Raw genomic sequence first — 16,943 nt, forward strand, 5'->3', positions numbered from 1 at the left:
ATTTCTGATAGCTTCTCATTGCTGACTTTTTGCCCTAAATGATAATGCAGGTCTGGGTATAATTGTAGGCTCCACGTAGAATTGGTTGGTCAATGTTTTGCTTCTACTGGCCTCCTCTTTCACAAAAAGAATTTTAAACAAAAACTATCATATTCACAGTAAGCGGGGGGGAAAGCTTTCGTATCATAATCAAGATGGTGTGATGTTGGTTTAAGAACAGACATATAGATCAATGAAACAGAATAAAGTCCCAAAATAGACCTAGACGAATGAAGTCAACTGATTTCAACAGAGGTGCCATTGTAACTCAATAAGGAATGTATAATCTTTTCAACAAATGGTGCTGAATGATTTCCATTAAGAAAAACAACACCCTCGTCTTACATATTATATAAAAATTAACTCAAAGTGGATCTCACATCTGAGAGCTGAAACTTGAAAACTTTTCGAAGAAAACCTAGAAAATCCTAGTACCCTAAGTTAGCCAAAGATTTCTTAGATAGGACACAAAAGTATGAGCCATTAAAGAAAAACAATGACAAACTAGATTACATCAAAATGAAAATTGGCTTTTCAAAGGGCACTGCTAAGAAAGTAAAAAAGACAAGCCACAGATTGGGAAGAAATGTTTGCAAGATACATATCCGAAAAAGGACTGTATCCAAGTATACCCAGAACCCTTTCAACCCAGTAACAAGACAACAATAACAACAAAAGAAAACATGGGCAAGAGGTTTGAACAGACACTTCGATAAAGAGGCTAGAAGCGTGGCAAATACGTACGGGGAAAAAAAGATGTCCCGCGTCGACGAGTCATTAGGGAAATAAACATCAAAACCACAGTGAGAGACCACTGCACACTGACTAGCATGCTTGCAGCGAACAAGGCTGACAACAGCTCACGATGGTGAGAATGTGGAGCAACTGAAACAGTGTGTTGCAGGTGAGGATGCAAAACGGTGCAGCTGCCATGGAAAAGCTTGGCGGTTTCTTCAAAAGCTAGTCATACCCCAGCCATACGTCCTAAGAGTCCCACTTCGAGGTATTTACCCAAGACAAATGAAAACATGCGTCTATAAAAAAGATCCATATGCCAATGTTTATAGCAGCTTTATTTTTAATAGCCAAAAATAGATACAATCCCCAAATCCATCAACTGGTGAGTGGATAAACTGTGGTACAACCATAAAATGGAACGTGACTTGGCAATAAACAGGAAGCAACTACTTTAACATGGGACATGGATGAATCTCAAAAGCATTTCTGTTTAAAAAGGCAGATACAAAAGGACACATACTGTATGATCCCGTTTATGTGACATTATATGACATAAAAGGCGAAACAGCCGGGATAGAAATGAGATGATTGCAAGGGGCTGGGGTTGGGAGACAGGGCACTTCTGCAAAGAGGCAGGAGGGAACACCTTTTGGGGTGACGGGAATGTTCTATTACTTGACTGTGGTCGTGGTTACCTGACGGTATAAATTTGCCAAAATTCAAAAAAGGGTAAACTTTACTGTAGGTGAACACACCACCATAAACCTGACTTTAAAAAGGAAAAGAAAAAAAGAGAAAAGCTCTTTCAATGTAAAGCACCAATCAGGCATTCTCCACCATCTCCTCCGTGTTACGCCAGATCCGAGTCTCACCCTCACTTCTACAGCTGAGGCGCTCCGGGCAGCGAGAGAAAATGGAAGCATCGTGGCATAGAGTGCCGGGGGAGAACGCGACAGACAGAAAGAAGGTGAGGAAGCCAAAATCTTTATAAAGGGACTTTGCCAGGTAAGATCTAGAGAAAAGAACTTAGTAACCATTTAATTGCAAGGAATTTATCTTACATGTTCACGCAAGCCCAGTGTGGCCTGATTTTCAAGAACAAAGAATTGGTGACAACGAGCATCCATTGGTAAGGAGATGGCTAACTCCATTGTATACCCAAGGTACATAATTCTGTGCAGGGCTCACAAAGACTGAAGCAGCACCAGGGCTCTCCAGAGCAACACTGAGGATGTTAACACGGTTATTATTTCATTGAATAAAATTTTACATCACAAGATGGCACATACAGTGACCCCGTTAGAAATCAAAACCTATATTCGTGTTTACACCAGTGAAGGGTCTGGAAGAGGTTTGCTGGCTGTTAACGGTGTTGACATCGGCTGCAGGATGCTGGCGCTTGGTGGAGGAAGGGTTTTTGATTTGGTACGGTTCTCTTACTTTTTTCAATGATACATATTACTTTGGTAATAAAAATGAGTGAAAATAAAAGTTAAGGGGCGCACCCATAGCAACAACGAAGAGCCAGCTGCCCTGGTTTGAGGTGGTGCTCGCAGGATGAAGAACTTCAGATGTCATGCTGCCACCTTCTGGAACAAACGAGAATCTGCAGGACAAGGAGCAGATATTCTAGGGCAAAATGTCAAAGGTTACTGCGGTAAAAAAGATACAGCAAGTTTTGGATTTAAACATCAGTGAAAAGAAGCAAAAACAAGCAAGCATGACCAAATACAGAAACCATTAACTTTTCACAAAGTTTATGATACAAATGAGACGGTGGATAAAATTACCTCCAAGTTGTTTTGATTTCTCAAACTTGTTCTTTTTAGGAAAACAGCCTATTTGTTGTTTACAGACAGCAACAAAATATTCATCAGGAAATAGTTTGAAACACACAGAACTTGTAAAGTATGTTTATATTTTTAACTGCAGGGGCTAGAAAATGAGAACAATTTTTACATCTGAAAAATCAAGCCAAGAAAATCACAACCCAAAATCAGACTAAAATCTTTCCTTCATCCTCATTAGCATGAAATAAAACAAAGCATGTGAAATTCTGAAAATTCAAATACAGTGGAGATCATACACCATACAGTAAAAAGGGGGAGAAAATAACAATTTAATATGTTTAACAATGTTAAGCAACAGAAAACAAAAATTTTTTAACAGACAAAACCCTTTAACATTGTATGTTTCTGAAAGTTTTTTTCCTTTTCTTTGCAAATGACACAAACCAAAAGCCTCCTAAGAAGTTAATTATTTTTTGGTTTTGTTTTTGGTTTGTTTTCAGTGGGTAAGACATTTGCCAACCCCACCAAACTATAAATGGACAAAAAAAGTCCATAAATAATTTACGTGTAAAGATAAAAGAATTTTTTAAACAATCCACCCTTTGGCAGAAGAAATTGGGGATCACTTTGAGTGTTAATGTAAAATACATTAGTCTTTAGCAGCAGGAGTTCCAGACCTATTGGTGCCAAGAAGGTAACAAATAGTCTCTATCTGAGGCGGGGGAAATGGGAGCTCAGCAGGAGCTTTCTTCCCTGTTGTGTTATTTATAGAGAGCCCTATTTGTTAACATGTTTCTGCTGTCCTGGAGAGGGAGAGTTTAATGATTTAAAGGATTTCAAAGACAATGGTTTAATGATACAAAGATTTATGCGCATTCACAAATTCCAGATCTATAGCAATTTAGATTTTCAAACTGTTGTCACCCAAACAGTGACAGGATATATTGCTGAAGCTTAACTGGAAAACCCAAGACAAGTAATGGTACTTGATATTATGAAAGAAAAAGTTAGAAAGTCTGGAAAAATGCCACGAGAGACCTACCACCATGCTTCATGCGAGCAAACCAATTTTTTAGGGCCCTTTAAGTGAGTTTCTGAATTTAAAAAAAATTTTTTTAATGGAGAACTATGAATTCAATCCCAAATTACCTGTGACTAATATGAATAATCTGGGAGATGTGTTAACGAAACTGCTTAAATTTTCACCAAAAACCAATCTCGCATGCAAGAGCCTTGTTTAAAGGTGAAAATGCTTTCCTATTAGTTATTTATAAATTATATGTTCATTTTATAATGAGAGATTTGCAATATTCTGATTACTGAAAGATTTTTTTCAGAATTCCATGTTTACGATTTAATTTTGATCTAATTATTAAAATAAAAATTTTCTATGAGATCGGTAAAGCAAGTCATTAAAGCTTCTTTTAACTTTAATGCAAAAGGAAAACATGTTTTACCATTTCCATCTTTCTTAATTGTTAAAATTTTTAACCAGTTTTTTTGTCAGTATTTTAAAATAAAAACACACCTCATCACACTTTAACAGTTTTCAACCTTGTATTACCTTCAGTTTTCATAGTTACATTGACTCTATCAATTTATTTAAAAAAAAGACAAAAAACCCTCTTCTCATACAGATACAACCAGTTAATTCTAAAAGATTTTTTTTTAAACAACAGATATTCTAAACTTCCGGTGGTAAATATAAACACGAAATAAAACTTGAGACATCCTGTTGGGTCTTTAACAGAATACCAATTAAGCAGTTATCATTTGGGGGGAGAACATATTTAAGAGAATGCTTTCTTTTTGAATGATGAAGAAATTCACTTATTTCTACTTAAAAGTAGGTTCAACTCAAATGATTTTATTTACTTGAAACTTTTAAAACACTGAAGTTGAACAAAGGATGGGAACTGGGATGAAGGAATCCTTTAGGCATGGCTGGTCACCTTCTCTCTTGCCAAATGTTCTGCAGGAGATGCTCTGCAGGAGATGTTCTGGAGCAGACGTCACGCTTTAGTTCTCCGTTATGTCCGGTTCTGTCGAAGTCACCTGGAGAGCTTCCTCTCCCTTCTGGCTGAGAAAGGTTCTTCTGCGGCCTTTTGACCGGGTGGTATCTCTCACGTCGGCAAGCGCAGAGGTACAGAAGCTCTTCCTCCTCCCCCGGGGTAAGCTGGGAGCAGCAGCAGCAGCGAAGCCCTCGCGGTGGTCTTCACCTGATGCGAAGGGCAGCCCACATGGGTTTTGTCTGGAGGGCTCGCTTTCAGGTCCTCTGCTGCCCAGCGTGCCGACTGTCCTCCTTTTGGTTTTCTGGGACGGCCAGGATGTGGGAGGACAGGGCAGCGAAACCCACACCAGCCCTTCACTTTCCAGGCCTTTCTGCAGCCTTGTGCTGCGTCTTACTTTGGTTTCACTCTCTGTCCGCTGAAAGGCTTGCTCGATGGCGTCAGATAAATCTTTATAGAGGTCAGAATCTTCTAAACTCTTTTCTACAGAGCCGCTCACGCCGTAGGAAGGTTGGTTTTCCAAGTGTACACTTTGTCCATCAGAACAACACATGGAGGGTCTTCTGTATTTCCTCTCTCTGGAACTCACACCACTGCTGCCCTCTCTGGAGTTTCTTCCCAGATCCTCACCTGGAGCTTTACTTCCTTCCACACCGTCAGTGGAGACAGCTTCTGAACAACCACGTGCCTTCTGTGAGCCGGGCATGAAATGCTTCGCCGGGAGTCTTCCTTCTGGGATGACCAAGAAGCCATCCTGGTTTTCACACCTGACGTTTACATCTTCTGAAATTTTAAAGATTTCAAAAAGGTTTTCCACATTTTGACCAGCAGCAGAAGCTTCTTGGGACTGGAGGGCAAAATCAGGTGATGGGTTACCTGATCTGTTCCCATGAATTTCTGTAGTATGTATATTTGAATCTTGCTCAAAAGCAGCATTAGTCAGTGACGAGGAACTTCTCATGTAAGGGCTGCCGAATCCAGACACATCGTATTTATTACAGCCTGGAATCAACTGCACATCTGGGTTCTGAGGCAAAAGATTCTTTTCCTTAGGGAGCTTCACATCTTCAAGTTCACCGTTTGAGATGAAATCATCTATGGGCATGTAAGTAAGTTTAAATCTAATTAAAAATTAACAGTGGAAAGAAACTTAACAAATCAGACAGGTGCCATACTGTATCCTGTGCGTTAAGCTTTCAGAAAGTCACATGCCCCACGAACGTTACTCGTTACCTGCCCCATCTGTCATCGTTCTTTTTTAGTTCTTCCTCAGCCCACAGGTTAAGAAAATACACCCTGAATGCATGAACTAATAAAGCACATCACCCGAGACCATGAAAATGAGAACTGTATCTGAAATTGCTTCCTCTGTCCTAACGTGCTTCCCACACTACAAGGTCAATTAGCACCAGGCAGTCACATTTCCCATTTCCCTGAGAATGAACGATAGAAAATGGGCAACATCGTGCTTCTCGAACTTTTCTACCAACATTTCCCCTGAAATAGAAGGGAGAAAACTTGGAATTCTGGGGGATTTGAGGACTTAGTTAAAGGGGTCCTTCTGAAGACACTCAGGTCTTATGCCTTACGTTAAAAATTAACAAACTGCCATGGTACTCTCAAAGAGCCCAGTTTCTTTCAATATTCTGAAAATCTCCCCCCTCCATGTCTGTCTCTGACTATGATTTGTCCTCCAGGAAGACACGTTACATGGCACCTGTCACATGTTTCTGGCACTGTCACACCCCTGAAGACCAAAACATCAAGGTTTTTAAGTCACGTAACACAGCCTAGGTGAGTTCAGGCTTTGGGAGCACTAAACCTCAGTACTGTTAGGAGAAGCCATCTCTCTGATTATCTCAGGTAATAAAGGTTTTAATTGGCCTGTCAAATGTGTATAAAAAGCGTTTTAAACAAAATCAAAACTGGAAGATAAAACATAAGCTGAGCCAAAAATCTAAAAAGCAGTGTTTCAATTTGAACATATATATCTAGGACCTAAAATCATGTCTTGTAAAGCTAGAAATTAACAGAGGGTGGGGCCCCCAAGCAGGGCGCTTCACACAGCTTTAAAAAACGGGCATTTGTGTGTTGTTCATGAAATTAACATGCTAGGAAAGAAAGGCCGGGGAGACAGATGGGGCAGAAAGGCAGGGAGGGGGGGAGGGAGAGAAAGGCTTTAAACCTTTGTAGCAGATGAAACCATTCATTATAGATTTAAAAAAAGAAATTCTCTTATTAGTAAGATGCAAGATGGGAAATATACACTAACAGTCATTGTTCAAAATCTCTGGAGGAGTGCCTGTTAGGAGCTGGGGATATAATGAAAATAAGACTTAGATTCTAATCTCAAGGAAACTGCAACTTGCAGGGAAGGGAGGCAGACAGATTGTTATAAACCAGGTGGTAAAGGTGTAACGTGAACAAATAATTTTCTGGAAAGGCAGCCGGCACACCTAAACCTTAAAGGACAAGCAACATTAGGCTGGATGAACAAGAGGTGGGGTGGCCAACCCCCTGTCCCAAGACGGAGCATGCGAAGAGGCTGGGGCAGGAGAGCGCTGCCCTGCTGGTGCCCAGGGGCCGGAACAGCGTGTGTATGCCTGCGGTTGTGTTTGTTTAAACTTTTGGGCTACCCGGAAATTAAGAAGTCAGTGGGAGCCAAGTGTCTATAATGGCACGTCCCATATTCATCCCTGAAAATGTTATAAATCCTGTACCGAATGTTGCAAATGGGACTCAGGCTATGAATATCTGATGACTGACAAAGGCAGCTATCTTAAAAATGATTCCATGTAAAATCCACACACCAAGTGAACACATATGCAATCTTTTCAGTATGATTTAGTCACTTTAAACGCAAGCATCACACACCAGATGCAACTCCAATCCAATTCTTAATCTAATCATGATCTCAACAGACTTAATCTTCCTTTTAAACAAAATTTTCAAAGTAATCAAGTTCAATTTATAACTTATTTCTAGAAGGTGCTTGGCAGCGCCAGCTCTCCTGAAACATCACGGGGCGAGCTGTTCAATTTTCACTCTTAGTTCATAGACAAGACATCTATCACAAGCCACCGCCTTGTTTGTTTTTCGTGATGGGCTACGCCACCAAACCGAATTCATTTTACTTTAATTAAATGCTTTAAAAAGCAAAAGGAAAACAGGATGAGAGGGAATTCTTTCTCTTAAAATTATATGCAATATTTTGTGTCTGCGTTTTTCTCGGGGGAGGATCTGGGGCGTCCATCAGATTCTGAAAAGGGTCTAGGTGACCGCAGTTATAAACGTCTGCCTCTTCAACTTCAATTCTCATGGTAATATTTTTAATTTACGTACTCTTTACACAGCGAAGGAGGAAAAGGGCAAAAAGAAAGTGAAGTAGCAACAAAGAAGGAAAAGAGAAGCGATGGTGACAACAGAAAAAGGACAAGCTACCTGAGCACATCCTCCAGACGCTGGGCACGGACGGCGCCACCTCAGAGACCTCGGGCAGCTCAGGAATAGGGCTCAGAAGCGGCTTCTTAGAAGCAATGTCTCTCTCCCCGTATAAAGACTTCTGAACACTCTTCTTCTTTCCCTTTGCTTTCTTCTTTCGGCAGCTTTTTAAAACCTGAGAAAACGTATCAGAACACTGTAACTGGGAACGATGTAGCATCATGTACAGTTTCGACCCTTGAACTAATTTTTTACAAAAGAAGCCCTTAAGTTATTCCATTTAAAATTTTAGAAATTTGAGTCAGGAGTAAGGGGCTATGTAGCTTGCACCCGCTCAAATAAAATATGAAGCAGAACTCAACTGACAAACTGTAACCCTCTTTAGTTCCCCAAAGCATCTGCCAAAATGAGTTGTGGGTGGCTGAAAACCAGATTAGACGCTACAGAACTGGACAGACTTAAGGGAGGAGGTATTTGTAACTAGAATATGGTTAGAATGACTCAGGACCCACCTAGAATGAGTAACCTACTGGGAACTATAGGAGGCTGTTTTCTGTTCAGAGATCTGGATGAAGAAACAGGTGCATACCTAAAGTTTGAAGATAACCCAAAGCTGCTTCACACGGCAGGTGATCGAACCACGATTAAACTGAAAAGGTCGAAATCAGGTGGAAGTCAACGAGCACACGTAGAAGATGAGGGACAAAGGTTTGATAATAACTGACGCAAAACGTGGATTTCTATAAAAATTAAAACTGCTTGAATAATATCTGGAGTGCAGTATTAAATTCAATTCCGACCGCATATCAGTAAGCAAGCACTAATGTTCTATGCTAAAAAGATTTTTTCATGTGGAAAATACTTGAGGGAAACTCAAACACTCTATCGAAATAAGATTGTTGTGAGCAAAAGAATGAAATATATTTAACGTGGCAGTTTTGGAAGGAGCCAGAGTTTAGGTCAATATAAGGAATAGGTTGTTAACAATGACGGCTTCTGGAAAATGGCATTCATTCAAACATTTATTGAGAAACAGCTATGTGCAGGTAATAATTTTCTGGGTAAGAGACAGAAAAACAAACAAGACGTGGCCCTGGGGGAGCTCTCAGCCTGACGGCAAGTAACTGTGATACAGACAAGAGCAGGACAGACTCCACGTGGACTGAAGACGGAGACCTGGCCGACGGGAGGTTTCCAAGACAGGCTCCACAGGAAATGGACCGTCTAAGTCAAATCTCAGACAAGTGGGAACTGTTTGCTTGATCACAGGAGTGGCACAGAAGGGCTTTTCAGAGAAAAGAGAAGGCCACACGTAACAGCTGGAAGGAAGAGCTGAGTGGAGCCCAGAGGAAGAGCTGTGTTTGGCGGATGTGGTCAACAGGCCCACGGAGAAGTGGCAGGTGAGGCCGCCGGAGCAGGCGGACCCATCCGTGCAATGAGCGTGAGCCTGAAAGCACTGAGGGCTGAGCGCGTGGTGATTAAAGAGTGACTGCCTTGAGTTTCCATTTAAGAAAGATCGCTTGGGTGACAGTGGAGAGACTAATGGGGGATGGTATTCAAAGCCCAGAAATGGCACAGAATCACATGCTCCTTGAGATATCTATAGATGCCCTGTGAACACAAAACAAGAGAAGACATTCCAGGGAAAAATAACTTTAGAACCGTGCAAGATAAATGTCCCTCCTGGTGATTTGCAGTATATATTTAACGTTAAATTCTCTAAGAAGTCCTCAGTATAAATAATCTCCATGTACACTCGAAAAATGCTGGGTTAAATATTTTTCCAAGAAACTTTTTTCTTGCATGGAACATCTGTTGACATCCAGGGAACAGTTTGGGAAAACAGCTTGGCCATTGGCTGCGGAAGCAAACAGAAAAATCTCCACTTGGGCTCCATGGATAAAATGCAAGAGAAATATCTGGCCTTGTGCAAGCCACCTTTGGTTCAAATTCTAACTCTGCCACTTAACATCTCTGTAACTTTTGGCAAGTTGCTTCACCTCTCTGTACCTCATTCTTCTCATCTGCAAAATGGGAACCATAATGGCACACATCACAGAAAGCTGTGAAACGTGAAATGGTTATAGTATGGCTTGACCCATAGTAAGGGCTATGTGTTAGCTATTCTTTTTCTTTTAAATTCCTTTCTACTACTTTGAGAACTGATATAGGGGAAATATTTTCAATATTAAACTGTGCTCTTGGTATTACTGTGTGACATAGGCCTCACGAGGGCAGTTAATACACTGTGGTCAACATCATCAGGCCATAACGTCCGGAACAGTTTCTGAGTCATAGGTAAGGTAAATCCCCCTTTCACAAGATTTTGGAGATCTTTGTTTATATAAAATGTCTCCAGCACCTGCAACCGTGCCGGGCACTGAGTGGTCTCTTAACAAACATAAATGAATGAACAAATGTGAGAGAACAGTCCAGTTAAACTTGGTAAAATTTGCTAAACATGATGAAAGACTAAACATGATGAAATACTGATTTTTCTTGGTCATGGGTCAATAGAAGGACACCACCCCCCCCACAAAAAATTAAAGATGAACGCACCCGTGGTCTGTCATAAAAATATGTTTAGTGATGCTTCTCTTAGCCATGAGAAGGTTTCATCTGCAAAGGCTAGAATCTTACGAAAATCTGAATTTACTCCAATACAAAAAGCCTTGCTTAGACTTAATAAACAAGAGAAGCCACATGTGATTGGAATCCTAGGGAGGCCGTGCGATCTAGAAACGATCAGACTGGCTTATGATTTGGAGCAGACAAAGGACAACTGAGGACATCACGCCTAAAGTGAATCTTTTTACTCCAAAATCACCGGTATTTCTCCTCATAGAGCGAAGAGGCCATGTATCAAAAAATAAATGCTTACTTCTTGTATTGTTTGCACATGTAAATCTTGTTTAGATTGTTTTCTAAACAATTTAAAGTTTTACCTTTAAAGTTACTTAAAAATAATTCACCTATGTGGCAACACATCAAATTGAACAGGAAAACTTCAGGTGAAAAGCAGTTGCCTGTCCCTGCCGTTTACTTACTGTCTGGTCCATTTCTACTTCTTGGAGCTGGCTTCACCTCCCCAAATAAGGGGCTGTATTTTTAACCTTTTATAATGGAAATTCTCAAACACCCCAAAAGTAGAGAGAAAAGTCTCTTGAACCCCAGGTACCCGACAACTAGCTCCTATAATTACCAACAGATAGAAATCATGATTCATTTATAACCCCCTTCCCTCAGATTATTTTAAAGCAAATCCCAGACATTACATCATTTCATCTGAAAATCCTCCAGTATCTCTAAGAGATAAGGGTTTCTTTTTTCCACAATAAAATGGAATATTTTATTACCTGACATTGTATTTTATTGTTGACTTTTTCCCCTTTTACAGTGGAGTTTTATTTTCTAGCTTTGAGATACAACTGACATGTAACATCAGTATGTTTAAGGTATATAACGTGATGATTTGCTATATGTATGTACTGCAAAACGATCACCTTTTTCTTTTTGTAACAAGTACAAATACTACTCAGCAACAGAAGGAGCTAACCACTGATACACACACATCTGGACAAATCTCTGGAGAAAGATGCTGATGAAAAAAGCCAGTCCCAAAAGGTTACATTGTGTGAAATTCCATCTACGTAACATTCAAGAAATGACAAAATGAAAGAAATGGATGACAGATTAGCGGTTGCTGGGGGGCTAAGGTGGGGGTGGGAGTGGGTACTGGACATAGTTACAGCGGGAAGAGACCTTGGTGGCACTGGAAGTGTCCTGCACCTTGGCTGTATTTTGACACTGCACTACTGTGATATTGTGCAGTGGTTTTGTAGGATGTCACCACCGGGGGAAACTGGGTAAAGGGCGTCTGGGATCTAATTCTTACAACAGCATGCATCTCTAAAATGATCTCAAAATAAAAATTTAGATGCAAGAAAAACCATAAAGACAGCAACTTCCCCTTACTTCCTCAAACTTCAGATTTCTCCTATTGGTCCCTAATCGTTTTTTCCCCCCCCACAACTATTCAAATCAGGATCCCAACAAGGTCTCCATACATTCCATTTGGCTGACAGATTGCCTCTGATCTATGATTTCCCCCCTTGCTATCTATTTGGTGAATGTACTGAGGCATTTATCCCACAGAATTAGCCAAACTCTGGGTACAGGTGACTGCAATCATGTGTCTTCATGTTCCTCCACCCCCGGTATTTCATATCAACTGGTCATTACAGCCAGGCTTGATTAGATTCAGCTTTGATTTTTTTTTTTTTTTTTTTTTGGAAGGTTGTAGGTGTCCCCATTGCACCAGGAGGCCCACATTCTCTCCTTGTGTGGCATTATGAATGACCCGTGGGCTCTGGTGATCAGTCCAATCCACCTTTGGGCCCCCATCGGTTTCTACCTAACATCCAACGGCGTTCATGAGCAGATCTTTTGTGCTTATTAGTGGAAATTCTTCTATAAAGAACTTTCCCTTATCAGTTATTTCTTTACCTGAAACAGAGCTCAAACTATTTTCCAGTTTTCAAAGTAAAAGTCGATGCCCTAGACAGCTTCAAAGGTGGCCTTTAAATTTCATTGTGTCAGTTTTTAATTATGACGAACTTAAGTGTTTTTTCCTGTTTGATGTTTGTGTTTCAATCCCTTGCAGGCATTATCTCTGATGGTCGCACTGTCCCACCTCTGGTCAGCGGAAGCCCCTTCGAAATGGCTGTGTCTGTTAACGGGGCCCCGGTCGCCCCTCAGGCGGCCCCGCTCACCCACTGGGACAGACCTGGGCTCCTTTTCCACACTTGCTGCTGTAAATCTGAAAGCAGCCATTTCACGAAGGTAATGCTGATCCCTTTTAGTGGAAACAGTAGAGATGACATCTAGGTAGGACGGATGCTCGGTGCTTCTATGTCTTATCAACAGACAGAGCTAGAAAATTATTTTAAATGGGAAAAAGCACGTGTTCATGTTATTTTCAATTCAAATTTAGTCTAACAAGGCTTTGAATCCAATTTCAAAGTTCATCCTGTCTCTAGTGAAGTCTTGATTCCTAATGATAGTAAAAGAACAAACAAAAAAACCCTACAAAACCCTGCTTTTTTTCTTCATTCTAGGTTGAATTCTTCCATCAACGTGTGTGCTTCATACTGTTTAAGCTCTCTGTGTAGTTATTTTTGTCCTTAGAATATATTCCACTTGAATTTTTCAAATTTAAAATTTGAAAAAACTCTGAGGTTAGGCCATTAACTTGATATATACAGTTAGATTAATTTGTTTCACTTTTTCATTTTTTAAACTGAGCTATAACTGTTTCATAGTCATGAAGGACATTTACATGGTTCAAAGTCAAAAGTAAACACATTCAAGGAAATCTAGCTTTCATTCCTTCCAATTCCCTCTTCTCCCTACAGGAAACCAGTTTTTCTTTGTCCCATTCTCCCACGTTTTTTTGTTGTTGTTTGAGATTTTAAGGAACATGTATGTGTTTATATATATACACACATACATATATTATTTAATGTTCCCTGTTTTCTTAGGTAAACGGTAATATATTTGTTTGCCATATTTGCTGCCATAACAAAATACCATGGACTGGGTGACAATTTATTTTCCCACAATTCTGGAGGCTGGAAGGCCAAGGTCAAGGTGCTGATGAGGCTGCTCTCCTCCAAGGCCTCGCTCCTTAGTATACAGATGGCCGCTCTGCTGCTGCCTCTTCACAGAGTCTTCTCTCTGTGTGCGCACCCAGTATCTTCCTTTGGGTCCAAATTCCCTCTTATAAGGACACCAAGCAGACTGGACTGGGGTTAGGAACCACCTCAGGGCCTCATTTTAACCCAATCACATCTGACAAGGCCCCATCTCCAAATTTAGTCACCTCCTGAGACACTGGGGATGGAGGCGTTCAGGGCTGCCGAATTCTGAGGGAACAAAGTGCATCTCATGACGGGTACTCCCTACATACATCAGTTTACAACTTGTCTTTTTCACTTAACAGCAAATATGTCCTGGCATTACTGCAGAGCAGTATTTGGAATGCTTCCTCACTAATTTCTCCAGCTACAGAGCACTCACTTTGTGAACACACCAGTTTATTCTACCAGCCTCATACTGACGGGCATTTGGCTTGTTCATCTCTCGCATTGGAGTGTTGCAATCAGTAACTTAGCACCTATGCCTTTTCATATTTTTGTCATTGGATCTTTGTGATAGATTCCTAGAAACGGGAGTGCTGAGTCAAAAGGTAAAGGAAAATATTTACTTGGCCTGATACCGCCAAACTGCCCTCACAGAGAGGCGCGCCAGAGTCTGCCAGAAACTGGACCTGTGTGTCTGTCTACTCAGCCTCGCCAGCAAGTGCGCCGTCAAATTTTGGGGTTTTGCTAATCAAAAATGGTAAGAAATGGTATCTTGATGCAATGTTAGTTCTGCAGTTCTCTGATTACGATGAGCAAGCCTGAACATTTTTCCGTATGTTGAAGGATCCTTCATTTCAATTTTGTGAACAAAAAAATCTCTTGGAGATCTTGATACGAATTGCAAACACTTTTTTCCATGTTTGTCCTTTGTCTTTAAAGTTTTCTTAGGGAATTTTTCTCCCCCGTGCATGCTCCACATTATTTGGGTCAAATAGAGTAGAATTTACCAATCTTTGACCTCACTGTTTTTGATTTTTCAGTCATATTTTGGAAACATTTTCCATTTCTAGGTTATAAAGGAATTCACATTTAGGAATTCTAATGCTACTTCCCGGGTAGCAATTTTATTTTCAAAATTTTCCAGCTTTACTGAGGCTATGATTGACAAATAAAAATTGTATTTATTTAGGTTTCACATGATTTAAGGTGCACAATACGATGATTTAATACATATACACATTATAAAATGATTATCACAGTCAAGTTAATAAACACATCCATCACCTCACAGTTACCAGTTACTATTTGTGTGTGTGTGCGCGGGGAGGGAGGCGCGGGGAGGGGGGGCACTTGAAATCTACTCTCTTAGCAAACTTCAAGTCTGCAGTACAGCGTAGATCGCTATTAACTCCTTGCCATGAACAATAAGATGTTGCTCACTTTAAACCTTCCTCTCTCCTGTTACTTTTGCTTCTTCTATCGGTTACCTTTGTTCTATGTCTTTTTGCCAACTTAAAAGAAAAAAATCATGAACCCCTAATTTGCAAGATGATAAACAGCCCCAGTACTCACTATGACCAGGCATTGTTCTAAGCGTTTTTACATGTATTCAGATTCATTTAATATTCACAGTAAACTTATAAAATAAGTGCCAACAGAGGACTCAAGAATCTCACCATTGTTTCACTGCTAGAAGTGGTCAAGCCAGGATTTAAGAGTTTTTCTGGCTCCCGAGCCTGAATTTGTTATAACTACCATATTGTTAGTGTTAATACCTTCGCCTTTCACCTCCTGCTACATTTAGACTGTTTGCACTATTAATGCTTTGTCCTTGGTTGAAAAGAGATAGCATTTACATTATTAAAACCGTGTGAACATTTTTCATTGCTCTGCCAAGGACAGAGCTCTTATTCCTCCCCTTTCCTCTGGCGCCCCCTGTAGGTGGTTCCCAACGCTATAAAATACACTCTCCTTACACTCCACTGAGGCTTAAAATCTCACTAAAGTTTGCTTCAAATTCACTCTGAACTCTTGCATACAGACTTTTCTTTGGCATAATAAAGAATTACCTTTCTTTTTCTTCCTATATGGCACAACTCCCATTTGCTCCATCATAGGTCTTTCGTTTCTCCCTCCAGAGACCCCGTCCCCAGAGCACCCTCCTCCTCCTGCTCAAATTTGGGCTGATTGCTCTTCTAGGCTGACTGAACAGTTCTAATCAGACTTCCCTTGCACTGCTCTCCTGCATTACTAGACCCACTGTGTCCTGAATTCTCAAGCTTGCTTCCTCATTCTGCTAGAGTATCTCCTCCAGGAATATTAAAAAAACACAAAAACCACCAAAAACTCAAAGTCTCTGAGTGTCTGAATGTCTTTCACGCTAATTGAACTTGGCTGCGTGCAGAATACTGGGCTGAAATTCAGTTTCTTTCAAAGCTTTAAATGTCCTGCTGAATTACCTTTCAGAGTCCAGACTGCTGTTAAACTGGGTACCCCTGATTCTTGCTTCCTGGTCGGAAAAGTCCACTTTCCTCATTACCCTTACTGCTCAATTTCACATCGACATCTCTTTTTTTCTTTGTCTTCGGCATTCAGGATGGCCTTTTGACTTGAAGACTCCTTTCTTCTGTTCTGAGAGCGCCTCTCCTTTAACTTTGATCATTTCTTCCATTCTATTTTCTCATTCTTTCTGAGATTCCCATGAAGTCTCACAAACTGGTCCATGCCTCCTGGTTCTGTCTGTCCCTCTTGCCCTGCCTCAACTTTATTCTCTAGTCCAACTACAAACTTTTATATGTTTTTGGAAACATTTCTATCTCTGCTCCTTTTTCACAGCATCCCCTTCTTACTTTTACCCAGACGACGTTTTCTGAAGTCTGAGTATTATCAGAATATTTACTTTCATAAAGCTTTCCTCTATTTCCTGAATAAGCTCTCCCTGGGGTCAGTTTTTCAGCTTATTAATAACATTGGTCTTCCACACTCTTGGTTCTGCTTGGTTGTCTGATGCTTACTTAAGAAGATACTGGGTAAACTGCTCATCTGCTTTCCAGCTGAATCTCTTTCCTGTATGAAAATTCTACCAGGACTCTGGGAGGGGCAGCGCGGGGTGGAGTGGAGGATGTCAACCGCAGGCTTTGCTTTAGGGAAGAGCTGGCTGTCAAGGCTGCAGGACCCTCCTGACGCCAGAATTTGAACCTGGATGATGACACCTGTCCTGAGCTTCAGGGTGGGGTAATGACCGATGCAAGCTGTTTCATAGGTAGGACTTCAGTTAATCTGTT

General features: G+C 40.7%; 1 protein-coding gene across 5 annotated transcripts in view; it reads right to left on the bottom strand.

Annotated features, from left to right (window-relative positions):
* Positions 1-1,094: 1,094 nt before the first annotated feature.
* The window catches only part of CDCA2 (cell division cycle associated 2), a 48,009-nt gene continuing 32,160 nt past the window's right edge, over positions 1,095-16,943 (bottom strand). For all 5 annotated transcript variants that reach the window (XM_074355688.1, XM_045511558.2, XM_074355685.1 and 2 more), the window contains exons 14-15: positions 8,018-8,192; positions 1,095-5,671 (exon numbers count right to left, since the gene is read on the bottom strand). In XM_074355688.1, coding sequence (XP_074211789.1) covers positions 4,587-5,671; positions 8,018-8,192 — 1,260 coding nt within the window. In that variant the 3' untranslated portion in view covers positions 1,095-4,586. The remainder of the gene's footprint in view (positions 5,672-8,017; positions 8,193-16,943) is intronic.

The sequence above is a fragment of the Camelus bactrianus genome, chromosome 31 (assembly GCF_048773025.1).
Source record: "Camelus bactrianus isolate YW-2024 breed Bactrian camel chromosome 31, ASM4877302v1, whole genome shotgun sequence".
In the NCBI taxonomy this organism is placed as follows: Eukaryota; Metazoa; Chordata; class Mammalia; order Artiodactyla; family Camelidae; genus Camelus; species Camelus bactrianus.